Below are 17,432 nucleotides of genomic sequence, written 5' to 3' on the forward strand. Positions count from 1 at the left end.
CTGCTTCAACACTAACTACGGTTACTGAAACCACGCTTCTTCTTTCTTTGCGTGCACATTTGGGCAGCATTATGCAAATATTTCCACATAGTGAGGTAGATATGTGGGGGCGTGTTAGAATGAGCCGTTTTAGGGGGGCGTGGCAGAGTCTTAACTTTGATAAAGAATATCTCTTTGGATTTGAGACTTTAGTCTTTGCAACTTCAGGGATCTTATCTATGCACAATCAGCTTGTAACACTCCAAAGAGAAAGGAAAACTTGAAATCGCATCATATGACCTCTTTAAATGAGTGATTGTATCTAAAATTTTGATATGACTGTCTGGGATGTTTTCCTCATATTTTCCTATAATTACATTAATTTAACTAAAGTAAAACATATAAACGTGTTTTTAGCAACACTATAGTCTCTAAAATTAATGCATATATAGGTCACGTTTTTATATTTTGTTATGTTTTGGTTTCGTTTAGGCCATAGATTGACTTAACTACATGAAACATTATATTGTAAGACGTTAAATCATATGGTGTGACAGTTATCAAAAGAGCTTGACAATTAAGTCTAAATACAATATTTAATAAAAAAAATTAAGATATACAAACCAACATAAGTATTAATTCATCAACTTTAGTTTTAAGACCATAATTAATTGTCTTAAGATATTATTTTTCTTAGATTAATAGATATATTATAAAGATGTCAAGTACTGAGACTGTTCGTCAACTGCAGAGAAAAAGGAAATAAATAGAACAGAACATTAATTCAGGTCAAAATATTGCAAAAGTAGTGTAGCTGACTGGACAGACTTAACTAGATTTCCATAACTGCAATATATTTGGATCACTGGTTATACTTCTCTTTTAATTACATTTTAAGAAAACTTGATTTGACTGAACTAATGATTGGTAATAAATATGACATTTTCCTTTAGAGAAATATGTATTTAAAGTGATATGATCTGGGTTCAAATAAAATCAAATACACTATACTTTCAAGCAGAACAAGAGCAAGGGCAAAGCTTTATTATTTTCACACCTTTTTAATGTTTTGTTTCCCTAAATTTTCTTGATAAATTTCAAGCACCCAGATACAGCAGATGGTATCTGCTATAGGCTAATGACAGTCTGAGCCTCAATAGGCATGAATGAACAGACAGACAACAGAATAAAACAGCAAGTCATGCTGCCGAACCCTGACGTCAAACCAGCTCCATGGTGACGAAGAGTTTGATCTGAGCAGAGCAGCCTCTATTTGAAGTCTTCATCTTAAATAAAAAAAAAAAACAACAACTTTGTCTTTCTCTTTATTTATTCCTTCCCTTTCTAGCTTGTACTTATTTGAACAATGCCTAACACTTGGTATTACAAGCACTTCCTGTGTCTGTTTGCTTCTTTAAGAAGAATCGCTTTATGTATTCCCCAACTGTGAGTCGCTTTGGATAAAAGCGTCTGCAAAATGACTAAATGTAATGTAAGTCAAAGAACAATCTGAAAATAACTGCTTCCGTAGACGTGGAGCGCACAGTGCTGGCGGATGACCACAAACCCATCCTCTTGGGAGACTCTAAGTGTAATTAGAGCCATGGATGATCACAGCACTGCCCTCCCTCGGCCTCTGTTTATGACGACGGACTGATTGTTATCAGTTTGATTATAGCATTTCTTCGTGTTTGATGTTGCTTTGTTGAGGCTTTTTGTCTGGGCTTTATTTATGCATACGACTAATGAAAAGGAAACAGCAGGTCTTGCATAGAAAAGAGGAGACGGGATGAAAGAGAAAGGGATGGACAGACAGATGGGAGGAAGAAGATGGACAGAGCAAGGGTGCGTAACGGAAACAAGGCCTTCTGGGAAACATTTATAATTGCTAGACAAGCAAGGACAAGATATGATGATCTAATTAAGGTGTCAGGTTTCACTTTCAGATAACATTAAAATGTCTAATACTTTTTATGTCCATCTTTTTTAGAAGCTTGTTTCAAAAATGTTTTTTGCAATTTGCAATTTGATACTATTTTCATTATAAATCAATATAAAAATGAAAAAAAAAAATGTGTGTGTGTGTATATATATATATATATATATATATATATGTGTTTTTCAGTAACTACTGTAATTCTAAATGATCTTATCAATCTTATCAATTATGAAAAATTTGAAGATATTTTACCTCATGGTAATTTTTGAACAAAATATAGTATGTTTTTTGCTTTGAGTCATTGATTTCTGAAACAAACCATTAATTCATTAATTTCCGTTACCTGAAATCATTTTACACCACATTTCTGACCAGAGACTGTGAAACAGCATGAAATAGTACATTTTACATTAAAGTAGCATATAAACAATGAATAATAGTCCATGCAGCCAAGGAGCAATTACATCAAGAAAATTAAACACACACTGCAAGAAAAAATAACACACACTGGTACCATCACCTTAATACATTTAGAGGGACCACAGCACACAAGGCATTCAACTGACCCAAAAAAGCCTGTCTCAGTGGAAATTTTACAGAGCTTAAGATAATAATAAAGAAGAGTGAGAATGTTAAAGGGATAGATCACACAAAAATGTAAATGAAAAATATAATGTACTCATTCCCATGCCATTCCAAACAAGCATGACTTTGTCTTTATGGAACACAAAATGTTTTGAAAAAAAAAAAAAAAAAAGAAAAACCTTGCCCACTGTTTTCTATATAATGAAAGCAAATAAGGACTGGGGTTATCAAGCTCCAAAAAGACAAAAAATACACCACTATATTACACTATATTACAAGTCTATAAAAAATAAACAAATAACCAGACCAGAATTTACGTTATTCACTATACATTTTGACATCTCTCCTAGCTCTTGTTCACAAGAGAAGTAGTAGCCATGTCTAATTTGTGCATGATTCAATGATTTAATGTTCATAAATCAGACTGATCCAGTTTTAGAGCACTGATTAAATGATCCGGTCACAATGGTTAACAGCTCACTGGAGGTGAAGATTATCAGAGAATAGCTTACATTCTGGTTGTCACAAAAAGCTAAATGGCTTCAGAAGACTTGAAAAATTGTTGTAAAGAAAACATGCAGTTGTGGAATACACAATATGTGTGGGCACCGCTGCTGAAATCAACCTCTCACTTATCTTTATGAATGCACATATGTTTTGGATGTGTCATCCTAGGAACTTTAGAATCAAACACTTTTTCCTTGTTTTATTTCCTTATGAAGGAACTAAATGCATCAACATGTTAACTATAAAAACAAACAAACAAATAAATAAAATATTTGGAGGACATTACATTTTTTTTATTTCTGGTCCATTGTCTATTGTCAGTAGTGTAGCAATGTATGAAGCACTACTCACACAGAAGTCACTTTCAAACCAAGCAGCTTTCTGTTGGTCAGTGCACCAACTTAAATACAATCTGTGTGGGGGATTTTCTTTTGACATGAAACCCCCGATTATGCAGCTTCCTGTTGGAATGACTGGATTTCACATGCAATATTTCACAGAGCAACTGTAATTGTGATTGTACCTTTAGTTATAGATTTAGTTTTTATACTAGGGACCCTAAAAGGCTGGTGTCATACTAAAGGCAAAATTTATTGCCAGGTTTTTCAGTGCAACATTGCTTAAGTTGTAAATTAGCGCTCAGAAATACTTAATTATCAGCTGGCTTTTGATTTATTAAATACTAAACCCACTGATTTTTGGTTTAGTGTTCAATAGAATTCAATTAGTGTTCAATAGAATAAATCTGTGCAAAGCACTACCTGACAAAAAAATGTTGAATACAAAATATTTAGGATACTTTTTAGTGCTTTTCTGCTTTTTTGAAGCTTGAAAAGTCTTGTCCCCATTCATTATAACTGCATGGAAAAGAGTGACCAGTGCTTTAACATTTCTCCTTTTGTGTACTATAGAAGAAATGGAGGTTGAATAAATAATGACAGAAACATTCATTTTTTGGTGAACTCTCCATTAACCTCAAAACAGTTCCAAATGCACATCACTAATAAGTAACTCACCTCCTCCATTCTTCTGGCAAAGATAAGGAAAACGCCACACGTTACCCAGCCCCACTGAGAAGCCCACCTGGGCCAGGATGTACTGCAGCTTACTGTTCCAGGCAGGGCGACCGTCTTCTAGGTCAGGGGAGATATCTGGCTTGCCTATGGGCGGAGGGCCCCCTCCTGCCATGTTCATGCTCATCTGACTGCTCTTGTAGTCCATGGGAGCCTCCAGTGCCAGGAGGTCAGCCACAGACTCCGTGACATGCTCATTACTGAGCTCGCGCTGAGTCACTTTACTGCTCTTGGGCATGGTTGTGCCCTGTCGTGCTGATCCTGACAATTAAAGGTGTGAAAGGAGAGCCGGGCAGAATGGAGGTCACAAAAACTGCCCCTTTGGCTTGATACAGGTGTGGACAATAAAGCTTTGTGCTCCTGTGAAAAGAACATAAAAATGAAAACAATATGACTGAGGGTCATTATATACAGTATCATCCAAAAACTATTTGTGTTACATTTAACAAAATATTTTTTTCTGGTGAGTGTTGTCTTTGTTGTTGAAATTTATAACCCATTCTTAATATTATAAAATTTATTAAAACTTAAAATTGCATTTGGTTTTTGGCTTTGGACTACAGCATTAATTGCATGAGAAGCTAAGCAATCTGTTGTAATGGAAGCCAAGGCTAGCACTGGCAGGACAGATGTATTTTTCTGACCCTCCGCATAGCAGTTTTGAACAGCATAGGCCTACTAATATTTATTAACCATGGTACAATATTATCTTTTTGCGAATTTTACAAATACATTCATTAATGTAAAATACAATAAAAACAGTGATATTGTGAAATGTTATTACAGTTTAAAATAACTTTTCTATATTTTAAAATGTATTTGTTATAATTATTCCTGTTATGGCAAAGCTAAATTTCTTCAGTGTTACATTATTCTTCAGAAATCATTCTAATATGCTGAGTTGATTCAAGAAACATTTCTTATTATTATCATGTTTTTATTATATTAAACATAGTTGTGCTGCATAATATTTTTGTGGAAAGTGATCCTTCTTTTCTTTGATGATTAGATTTTTGGATTCTTTGGTGAATATAAATTTCACAAGAACAGCATTTATTTGAAATAGAAATATTTTGTAACATAAATGTCTTTACTGTCACTTTTGATCATATTAATGAGTCCTTGCTGAATAAAATTATACATTTTTTCAAAAATAAATCCTTTTTCTTTTCAAAAATAAAACTGACCTCAAACTTTTGAATGGCAGTATATATAAATACAAGTCATTCTGCAGTTGATCTATAAATCAAATCAATATTAGATGATTAATAAAAGCCATTTGCACTTTGTGTGGCAGAGTAATCATCAAAGCTCAAGCTCACATAAAATGTTTTTATTTATAAATTAATAAATAAATTAGAAGACAATAAGTTAATTAGAATACAACCAAACAACAGTGACAAAAAACTATTTTGATACATATGCAAGTAAAATGCAGAATTGGATAGAGTTCAGGGTTTGCATTTGTTGTGCATTTTGATGCAGTTGTGGAATACACAATGTGTGTGGGCACTGCTGCAGAAATCAACCTCTCACTTGTCTTTATATATGCAAATATATTCTGCTACATGTGCCATCCAATTGAAATTCCAAACCCAACACAGTATTTTGTACACAGTACTTTCTTCCTTAAAAAGGAAGTAAATCCATCAATGTGTTTACTTAAAAAAAAATATAGGTTTAACAGTGCAACATTGCAGTAAAGTGTTACATTGATTGCACTAAACTAGCACTTTAATTAGTCTTAAAGGGTGATTATCAGGAGCCCACTGGAAGGAATGTTAGTTTAGTGTTCAAATAATGGATAAAATCTGTGCAAAACGCAGCCTGAGATTAAAAAAAAAAAGAGGCAGCCACTGACTACCTTTTAATCTAGACCATAGGGCCTCTTTTTGAGATAAATATGGGAGAAGTGATGCATGAGCTGAGATGTTTATCTCCTGAATGAATAGGAAATGTGGCAACAAAGCTGCCATCTTTAGTCTTCCCACCTTTATCTTTTGTAATGAGAAGCAGACTGAGGCACTGAAAAAAAATCTATACAGCTTATCTCAAATACAAAAGGACACAAAACGTTGATGTGTTGCTAGGTGATGCCCACCCACCGCCCATGACAACCTACTAACCGTATTCCAAAAAGGCTCAGATCTGCCCCGGGGAACCATATGGGGAGGAATCCAGCTACTTTTAAGAGCAGACATCACGGTTTGAAATAATAGCATGTGCATTGTTTTTGTGACATGGTCAGTGATGCTAGACCATCAAAGGACCATCACACGCTGAGTTTGAACTTTTGCACCCACTGTGAAATTTTGCACAGTGTTCAGGTCCAAAACAGCCTGTCAGCAGGCCAGTCAGTTCTACGTCATTATTATGGAAGGGATTATATTTCAGTAGGAAGCAAACTCGACCTGAAGAATGCTGCTCACACTGTGCTTAATCTCATTTTGCTGTGCATTAAACACAAGGGCGCTGATCACTCATAATAAAGTTAATGTGCTTGGTCAGATGATGCTGAGGAATTCAACAAACACACCCAAACCTAAACTCTCCCTGATGGTAATTAATTTTTTACTATTTTGTCCAAGAATATAAAATGTGGTGCCAATCAGAGCCTTAGTAACAATGGTCTGTATAGCTAAATATCCTGTTCATTCCACTGCATGTTATAATGTGAAATGCACATATTTTATCTGACTGGGTTGCTAGGCAATAGAGCTTGATGAAATTCTCACGTCTCTGCTTCTTGTGAACCCAAATGCTCTCTGTATCAGAACAGTAAGTGACAGCTCATCTATCCAGTGCTTGAGAGGATACATGAACCAAATTTAGTCAAATCCTTGAAATACACAGAATGGTTCAGAAGAATCAGATTTCATATTCAGCGAGCAATCGCTGAATATCAAAAAAGAACACACACTGATATGATACAGGGATGAAGGCAAGTGCATGTTGTGACTGCAGCAAATGAATCATAGGAATTGCGAGGACAGCCATGTGTATGACTACAATGTCAAGCTCTCATTTTCTAGAAGAGTAGTACAGTATTTTTTAAAGATTCTTACTACAATAATTGTACTACAATAGTGTAAATATTGTAAACAGATAAAGAAGATTTTAGCTCCTACAATGCTAGAACAGAATGTTAAGGAAAAACAAACCAGTGGCAGAGATAATAAATATATTAGCCTCGTTGGGTAGTTGACAAAAAAAAAGACATTTGGGGAATTAACATGTCCTTTGGTGTATTCCATCTAAAGCTATTTAAATCTATTAAAAGTACGTTGCTAATTCTTTTATATATTATACCTCTCAAATTAATGTGTATTCATTTTAAATGTATGTACAGGCCTATATTTCAACTGTGTTTTAAAATGTTTCCATAATGACCAAAGTTGAATTTCAAGAGCATGAAAATTAAAAGATGAGAATCTGGGCCACAAGAGATGAGTTTTTCCTGTTGAGTGTTCTGTTAGCTGTTGAAGTTTATAACTCAAGCTGAAATATTATTATGATTTATTAAAGCTTATCTTATGATTCCATTTGGTTTTTGGCTTTGCACTAGCCTACAGCATTCATTTCATGAGAAACTTAACTATTTGTTGTAATGTTTTTCTAACCATCTATAGCAGTGTTGAACAGTATAGGATTGTGGTAGCCTACAATATTATCAATTTTACAATTACATTAATTCATTTAGTAAACGTTCTTATACAAAACGACATATGGTCACTGAAAGCAATCCTTGAGAAGTAACAATAGTGTACTATATACTGTTTAAAAATCTGTTTGAAAACGCTGTTAAAATATAGGCTTATAACGAATAGAAGTAATAATTTCTTGAAAAAAAATCTTGCTGACCCCAAACATAGGCCTAGGCCTATATAAAACGTTTCCATAATGACAAAAGTTGCATTACAAGTTAGTCAGAGTGCGCTAAAAAGACGCTCGCGAACAGAAGTAACCATAGCAACAGAGCTATCTTATGATCAGTATCGGACGTACAACAACAAAACATAACTCCTGTCATTATTAATCACTCTACAGTTTATTAAAGTTTATTAATTATATCACAAGGAAAAAACCGTGGTGTTTTAAAGATTTTAAAGATGACTGTTCACTGACAAAAAGACCATTTGATTGTGTGAAACAAACTACGGTGGCCGAGAAGTGCAGAGCAAATCACAATTCTGAAAACAAAATAACAAATTACAAACGCAAATGCAAGTCTAAAAAACAAAATAACAATTCAGAAAGCACAACAACAATTCAGAAAACATTATAACAAGTCAGAAAACACAATGACAAATTCGAAAACAAAATAACAAGTCAGAAAACACAAAGACAAATCCGAAAACAAATTAACAAATCAGAAAACACAACGACAAATCAGACAAACCGGAAAAGGCAGGTATAGTTTGAGACAGCGCCATTGGTTTGGGATTACTCACCGCTGACTGGACGAGACATCTGTCAATCAACGTATACAGGGAAGAACCAGCCGAAGAACAGCAGAGTCGTGGTAGAAAGTTCGGAGATGGTATTAAAGTAGCTCAGTTTAAATGTATTGTATGAATTGCCCTTACTATAGAATAAAAAATACGGGGTGTCTATTTACATTTAGTTAAAAGTGGCAATAAATCATCAGCTCCAGTGATGCAGATGGATAAGTGCATGCCCTAGGCTTTTTGACGCGATCGACCCGGGTTCGATCCCACCTTTTGCCAAACTTAATTTTCCTCCCTTTTCAAATCTCGTATTAGCAATGGATTCTATTTACACTAAGTGAAAATAGCAGTATGAATTGTTATTTTGTTTTTTAGACTTGCATTTGCGTTTGTAATTTGTTATTTTGTTTTCAGAATTGTGATTTGCTCTGCACTTCTCGGCCACCGTAACAAACCTCAACCTATTTGGTGTGGAAATTATTAGTCGACCCCCTTGAAGGTCAGTGAAGGAGCAGGACAAACTGCGTCAACTACCCATTTACAGTTTGGGTAGTTTTGATACAAAATTCCATACTTTAACATTTTTCACAATTTTACTTTTATATTCACTTTTCAAACATCATGATTTTACTTCATACATAAATGAAAAAAGTAATGTAATTAAATAAATCACGTGCATCTTTTGAGTTGGGAGTAACTCCTCGACAGCTCAAGCATCACCTGAGGATGCGCCTGACTGCGGTCACGGACAACGATAGCGTTCACCTATACCCTCCCTCATTCACGGATCTTCCAACAATAATTGACACGAGCAATACGCTTACGATAGTTAAAAACACAAGCACGTGGACCACGCGGGGCTTAATGTGTCATGTATGTAAAGGGGACCACGCGTCGTGCAGCATCCTCAAGGTCAAATATTTGTGTCAGGTTGACCTAAAACTGTCGCGCCTCTGATAACATGAGACACCTCGTGAATAACAAACAACTGACCAGTAATTGCTGCTGTGAATTATCGACATGAACTACGTGCAGCGTGATAAAACGCTTCGTACATGAGTGGGATACCAATGGCACAACGCAATCATCGATGAAAAATCTCTTGCATCTTTTACTACGACGGGTACTAAATAAAGCGAATCCAAGATCACTCACCTAACTGGATGTCGAAGAGTGAGAATCTGATGCCAATGTGCTCGTGTAGGTCTCAAGGAGTGATAATAGCCTGAAGAATCAGTTTGGTGGCTCTCATAGAATGATTCCTCGTTGTTGAGACACTTGATGTGCCGTTTCCGCGCTTACGACTGAACCTGTCCAGAAATGCGCAGAGTGAGTGAGTGCGCCGCCTGACGCAAAGCCCACCGCGCACTATTATCTCTATCAGCCCAAAATAGTAATTTTGGGGTCACGCTGACACATCCGTGGGCGTTGTCCGCGACAGCCCTTCTAACCAACCCACTCCTTGATTTGTCCTCCAGTGGTTAAAATTCAAAGCCCAACTTATTTCTCTTTACACGATTGGCAGAGAGCAAATTACTATAGGTGTACGCATGAGTCACGAACGCGCTCATACGTCAGCAGACGCGTAATGTGCGCATCCCATCCCGTCCAAATTCTGATGAAATACCTTTAGGCGATTGCAAAGTAAATTCTTACCTATTACCTTTCAAATGCACAATGCTGTCCAGATCTGTCCAAAGGGGTCAAGTTATGTCTTATTTAGTTCTAGATAAGGTTGCTTCCCACATTTTTAATCAATAAACTCCACTATGGACCCATCAAAGCAGTGAGAGATGACATTAGCTCAAATCTGGAGCTCTGTTGATGCTTTTTTTTCTGCTATCAGAAAGGCCATTTCTTCACACATGCGGATGAGTCTGATTGTGTCTAGCTCATTCTTCTTCCTGACATGTGAGGATTTATACTGTCCTTGGTTCTGGCTGGTCTGGCTCAATTTCTTTTCAATTTTCTTTTCAGTTTCTTTTCAATTTTGCTGCCTGAATTGAGATGGATATCGCAGATGGCTGATTAATGTCTTCAGCAGATGTTTTTAAAAGCCATCCCATTAATCACATGTCTGCATTACTGTAAACATAAAGAGTGATTTAGAATGCATCCGTTTAAGTGAACAGAATACTTTGTCTGAGATCATTTTCAGATTTGCTTCCTAATGAATTATAGTTGCCTAATGCAATTATTCAACTAATCACAATTCAATGCAAAACTCAGCTTTTACCTCATGGGAAGATCATGGAGAGACGTTCTTAGCCCTTGTTTAACAGAGACCAATCTCTGAATGTTTAGTCCCCTGGGTGGGAGATCAGTGCCCATACAGAGCTGATCGTCTGCAGCTACTGTTTTGAGCCTGGAACAACAAACAGGTAACACATAAGCCGGATATGTGTTTGTTTATGTGTGTGTGAGTGTGTGTTTGACTCACATCAGCAGATGTGGCCCAGAGAAGCGAAAGTCTAACACCAAAGGGACTTTGTAGAGGCTGGATACATTTGTAGAAACACCATCTTTGTTATTCATAGTGCTAAATGTTCAGAACATGACAGAATTAACTTTTTCCACATTATCTGCACTGATGAGAATTTTCCGCACTACTTTTATTGGAATATCTGCAAAATTAATCATTAAAAATGACTGCGCATTTACTGAACGCTGAAAGCATGATTAATAAATTCACTACAGATAAAAAAATAATCACTTTGCATCCGAAAGAATTTAAACAAACATGTAATTCATGGGATATAAATGAACTTGAAAAATTTACAAAGCTTGAAAGATTTGAGTTGTAGAAAATGTTTCAGTTAAGCAAAATATTTTACATTTCAGAATGAATTGGGTGTACTGTAATGAATTTATTGAAAAGGTTATGAATTAAGACTTTGTTCGTGAATAAAGTCTTGTTAACTATACTGATAAAAGATATAGTGATGAACAATATAAACATTGAAAGCCAATCAGAATCCATCCTGTTTTAAAGAGCACAAGCATTTCAAGTGAGAGACGACAAAGCACGCTGCACACTTATAATAAACAGAATGTTATTGTGTGTTGGTGTGGATGCTAATATAGTTATAGCTATCTTTATAGTTATTATTATTGGTGTGAACGGGCCTTAAAATGAATTAAAATCACTGAAAATGGCCTGCATATTATATTGACCACAACATACTAATCTAATACAGACTATCTCTATTCTATTGAATACATTTTATTTTGTGTGGATCCTGATAATTATGAAATGTAGCAAGACCTATAAGTTAAAGGAATGTTTATTATCGAAAAAAAAGCTTATAAAATAATTCTGCAAATTTAAAGCAAGATTTACCGTTTCAACCTTATGGCAGGCAGACAACTTAACCTTATGGTAGAGCTTTGTATCTTCAAGACAAATTCTAAATTCTTGAGGTCATTTTTAGATGTCTACTATTAAGAATTTTAAGGAAAACATTTTTTTCATTGCCTCCTTTTAGGGTTGAATGATAACGGTCAATAAACACAGCATTCTAGTTCTCTGGAAATCTACAGATGGGTGTAGATTCGGTGTGGGCCTTGTCATAACCCACGTGACTACTATCAGATGTATGCATCCTCTAGGTAAACGCTAGTAAGGCACAATGAGGATTTGAGCATCTCCCTTTCCACAGATGTCTAAGACATCGGGATGCTGCATGCAGACGTGCACAGACACAGCTAAAAATAGGACTGAAGTATCCAGCAATTCCCTTCCTGTGTTAAAGCCTGTAGCTCTGGGCACGCTGGAGCATCCTCAGCCCTGCAGCGTGTGTGTGTGTGAATCACGAGGCTCAGTGTGCCATGTGTGATGGTGCACAGAGAGCTTCTTACCCTTCTCATGTGACTCACCTCGCTAGGGCCCACTGCTGGGATCTGTTGCTATGACAACAGCAGATCATATGAGTGTGTGTACTTGGAATTATGTTCTGGTGGCATGAATGGGGCATGGTGGCACACACATGTCAGATTATGGTAAAAGGGGTGCCTAGCTGCTTGCCTTCTGAAATCACATCAGAATTACAATCAGCAAGAGCTTTATTGGCAAGTGTGCTTACACACACAAGGAATTTGTCTTGGTGACAGAAGCTTCCAGTACAAGTGACAAGACACAGATAACAAAAATAAAAATAGTGAGTAAAAATAAATATGTAAAAACAAAAAGACAAAGAGACAGTAAACAGTATATTGTATGTACAGATGAGCTATATACATGCTGCACGTGTTACCTGACCTAAGACTTCTACTTCACACAAACACTGTACACATCATTAGCCACAGCACCAGTGTTTTATTCACCCATAACAGTCAAATCCCTGCTGGTACTAGAATAAAACTTAAAAATAAAAATAAAATAAAACAAGATTATCAAATTTAAAACACAACAATAATAAAACAATAATCAGACCAATGATCAAGGATTATTGAATGCTAGAGAGAATAGGTATGTCTTTCGAGCTTCCAGAAATAGAAGGAGCTAATCTAACATGAAGAGGTAGACTGTTCCAGAGTTTTGGACCTGCAGTTGCAAAAGCACAATCACCACGTTTTTTTAAGTCTATCTAGGCACGAAGAGTAAACAGAGATCACTGGATCTCAGTGTTCTAGAAGGGGTGTACGGACGGAGCAGGTTTGCCAGGTACCGAGGGGCCAAATTGCTCAGGGCTTTATTAACAAATAATAGAATTTTAAAATCAATTCAGTATTTGATAGATAACCAGTGCAGTGCAGGTAAAATAAGAGTTGCCGGCTCATACTTGCGGGTCCCAGAGAGTAGTCTAGCAACTACGTTTTGCACTAGCTGTAGACAGGAAAGGGAAGACACTGAAATAAAGTGAATTACAATAATCTAAACAAGTTGTTACAATAGCATGAATCAATGTTTGGAAGTTACTCTGTGATAAAAAGGGTTTCACTTTAGAAAAATGAAAAAAGCATGATTTTACAACAGTACTGATCTGTTTGTCAAATTTTAAGTTATTAACTTTTTAAGTCCAGATTTCTAGCGCAATGAGTTTCATATGGGGTCAGAGAGCCACAGTCAACATCTAACACACAATTTTCCTTAGGCCCAAATAGAATTATTTCTGTTTTAAAGGTAGCATGTGCAGGGTGAACAATACCGGCCTAAGGATTGATCCCTGTGGAACTCCACAATTAAGAGGTATACTAGGAGGTCTGATGACCAATACGAACACTAAAACATCTGTTGGTCAGGACCAACTATGTCCATGATTTGTCTAAGTAAAAGAGGTGGAATAATATCCCGAGGGCAGATATTATAACATTAATATGGAGGACTATGAATATGTTGCATATACTGTACAATTATATCAAATATGGGTTACACTTTATTTTATAGGGTCTTTGTTACAGTGCAATTGAACATTTAAATACTAAGTAATATTATTTAACTATATGGTTAGAATGAGGGTTTGGTTTAGGGTTAGTTGCATGTAATTATGCATAATTTATTGTTATTACTACATGTAACAGTACGTGTAACAAGGACAACATAAAATAAAGTGTAACCCAAATATGGATACTTCTGAGTTTCTGCATCTTAAATCTTTTGGACCAGGTTAGACCAGAGTTGTTATTGTTAACTGAAACTAAATAAGCTTAAGCTGAAGTGCTAAAATACTAAAACTAAAGCTGAAATGAAACATGAAATCTTATTAAGTTTGAAATCTTTTGAACTGCACAGACCAGAGTTGTTATGGTTAACTGAAATTAAAACTATTAATTTTTTTTAACTGAAATAAAGGTAAAATTTAAGAACCTGAACTGAAACAAAAAAAAAAACTTAAATGAAAATGAGAAATTTTCCTTGGCATCTAACTGAAACAAAATAAGTTCAAGTTGAAGTTACTAAAACTAAAATTGAAATAAAATAAATTAAAGCTACTGTAAATAGAGATATTAAAAATAATACTAAAAATGGCAAAAGCACATCACAAAATTACTAAAACTAAAATTCTAATGAAAACTTAAAAAAATATAAATAAAATTAAGGCAAAATCAAAATATTAGTACCTAAATATTAGTAACACCCTAATAGTATATAAATATTACAAAATAAAACTCTAGCATGGACAGAATACATTTAGCTAAAGTAAGAGTATAACATCAGTAAAAGAACAGTTCCTCTGCCATTCTTACCATACTGTGAGGCTGTAACAGTGGTCCCAGAGAGAGGCTTTAATTATTGAGAACTTGCTGGCGTCACTGTGACCTTGAGTGAAATGCATTTGTGTGGATGCTCTCCACTAGCGCACACATGCTAGCCTGATGCAGAAAGCTCCATTCAATTCTAGAAAAAGGAAATGAGGAAAAGGAGGTATTTTTAAATATCATTTTAATGAGTCTTCTAAACACTGCACTATAAAGTCTGCCACTCAGATGTCCATGAAGTCCACATCCAGCCTCTGAGTTGATAAGACTTCACACTGTGTTCACAGGCTCATTTGCACTCACAGTCTTCAGACTGGCGGAGGGGATATTTATCACCAGCCTAATGGGGCATGCAGCAAGGCTTGAATTTACAACATGGCCACACGGGGCATTTTATCTGGGGAAATTATGACTCGGCGGGGATAGTAGAGAGAGAAAGAGCAAGAAGGAAAGTACAGTTATTAAACAAAACTAGTAGGGTGTGCACTATCAAATTGATCCTTAAGAAACTATTCACCCATGAATGAAAACACTTTTACTCACCCCTGTATTATTTTCTTTCTTCCATGAAATGCAGAAGTTGGTTCATACTAGGAAAGCATTAGGATATATCTCTGGTAGCAAATGGCATTGGTTTTTGTGTGTCACATGACAGGCTGCAACACGGCAAGCTTGAACCGCAAATAATATTTAGAGAGGAGAAAGGAAGATTATTAGTAGTATAGAAGTCAATGGGACAGGATCACTATTCATGATGAACAGATCGAAATTTAAGGCTTAAATCAAAATTACATCAAACATTGATCAGTGTATACATAAATTGAATATGACCTACACAAATATTTTTCAAGGTTTTTGCAGCAATGCAATAGAACCATTTTTGGTTCCCCAAAGAACCATTCATTGAAAAGCTAAGGAACATTAAAAAAATTCTAAAGAACCGTTTTCCACTATAAAGAACTTTTAATGACCCATGGTGTCTTACCTCATTTTCCAAATACAAACCGTATTTCCTCAAGCCTTATACCTGACAAAGGTAAAACCAGAACTTTAGCAATGAAAAGATTCCATGGATGTTAATGTTTTGCTATCGATGCCAATAAAAAGTGTACTGATATATTCAACCATTAAAATATGGCAAATCATTTCTAAAGAAAAGCCTCTAAACAAACTCCCACAATTGCAAATGTAAGATTCCGAATCTCTAGCCAAATACTCAGCGGTAAGAGTGAGATTTTGTAGTGCTGCCAGTATACCGTACATTTGTCAGCACCAGCATGATCCAAAAAAGAGCTGTCCCTTTTTTGTCGCCGTGTCTGTGCTCACATGCTTGACTTGTAAACATTACAAAGCATGGATGAATAAAGCCTGGAAGAGTGGGAGAACAAGAAGCAAAGCTTATTATAGTCAAGGAACACCGCATATTCTGGTATATTTTGTTATTTATTCAAAACACTCCATGTCATGGTATTCAGGATTTAACTACTTACCCTGGACTCAGATTTAATGGCCCATGGTGTCTTATCTCACTTTCTGTGCCTTTTAACTGCCTTTGACATAAACCGTATTTCCTCAAGCCTTGTACCCGACAGAAGCTACCAGTACCTTTAGGATATTCTGTCAGAGACTCAGAGGCTTGGAAAGGTAATTGCCTGATTGTGTATGCACACCACATCCTTTTCTCCTGTAGTGAAGTCAGACTTAAACATTTACATGCATCGAATCATTAACAATGCATGCTCATCCCTTCAGGAGCAGAAAACAGACCAATCACTGTGTAACTGACAGCTAATGACCTTAATCAGAGTGAAGACGACAAGGGACATGACTGAGATACAGCTGTAATTCAGGTGTCATGAATCAGGGTGTGTGTTGCACTGACAGGATATGAAGCACAGGACATATTTCAGGCTGAAGCTGATCTGAGTACTATAAACAGCCTGCTGTTAAGGGCCGACTTACGTCATAATCTCCTGCTGCTGCATTACGTATCATAAACAAAATGGTGATACAGATTTTGTCCATGCCAAAGGTGAAGCTACAGGGATGCTTTTGGTTTAGGATTGACTCCAGTTAGAAATGTGCTGTGACAGTACATATGTTTACAGAATGTGTGTGGGGGGCGGGGGGATTAAAAAGGGCATTGATTTCAGAAGTAGTCATAAGAATTATAAACTGTCTTATATGTTTTGCTATCGGTGGAGTTATCATTTCATTGGAAAGAAATAGAAAATGATAGACATAGGAGGTTGGAATTGCTTGATGGGAAGGCACAACACCATCTGTATCACAACCTGTCAGTGAGAGGGTTGCTTGCCGCATAGATGAAGCGAACACTGATAATTAAAAAGATACAGGGAACACAATTAAAAAGATATATATACACATACACACACAGACACACACACACACACACATAGATATAAATATATAATTTTATATACTTATATTTTATATGCGTTTATATTAAATACCTCTGAATCATATGAACTTGTGTTGGATTATTTTCCAACTATCTAATGCATTGATGCATTGGACTTTGTTACACATCAAATGCCACAGCTGAAGATAGACTGATAGACAGATGACAGATTTGCCTGATGACTTCATATTCAATACAATCATTTTCAGTGAAAACCCACACACTGCATAATAAAGCTTACACTGTGCATTTTGAATCACAGATATAACATGAAAGGATTA

The 17,432-nt window shown here is 35.9% G+C and overlaps 1 protein-coding gene across 1 annotated transcript in view; it reads right to left on the reverse strand.

Annotated features, from left to right (window-relative positions):
• The window catches only part of LOC107712000 (sodium-dependent neutral amino acid transporter SLC6A17-like), a 24,399-nt gene extending 14,412 nt beyond the window's left edge, over nucleotides 1-9,987 (reverse strand). Inside the window, exons 1-2 of the mRNA XM_016517121.1 lie at nucleotides 9,687-9,987; nucleotides 4,027-4,443 (exon numbers count right to left, since the gene is read on the reverse strand). Coding sequence (XP_016372607.1) covers nucleotides 4,027-4,321 — 295 coding nt within the window. The 5' untranslated portion in view covers nucleotides 4,322-4,443; nucleotides 9,687-9,987. The remainder of the gene's footprint in view (nucleotides 1-4,026; nucleotides 4,444-9,686) is intronic.
• Nucleotides 9,988-17,432: the final 7,445 nt, after the last annotated feature.

This window comes from Sinocyclocheilus rhinocerous, unplaced genomic scaffold (genome assembly GCF_001515625.1).
Source record: "Sinocyclocheilus rhinocerous isolate Xijiao unplaced genomic scaffold, SAMN03320098_v1.1 scaffold1168, whole genome shotgun sequence".
In the NCBI taxonomy this organism is placed as follows: domain Eukaryota; kingdom Metazoa; phylum Chordata; class Actinopteri; order Cypriniformes; family Cyprinidae; genus Sinocyclocheilus; species Sinocyclocheilus rhinocerous.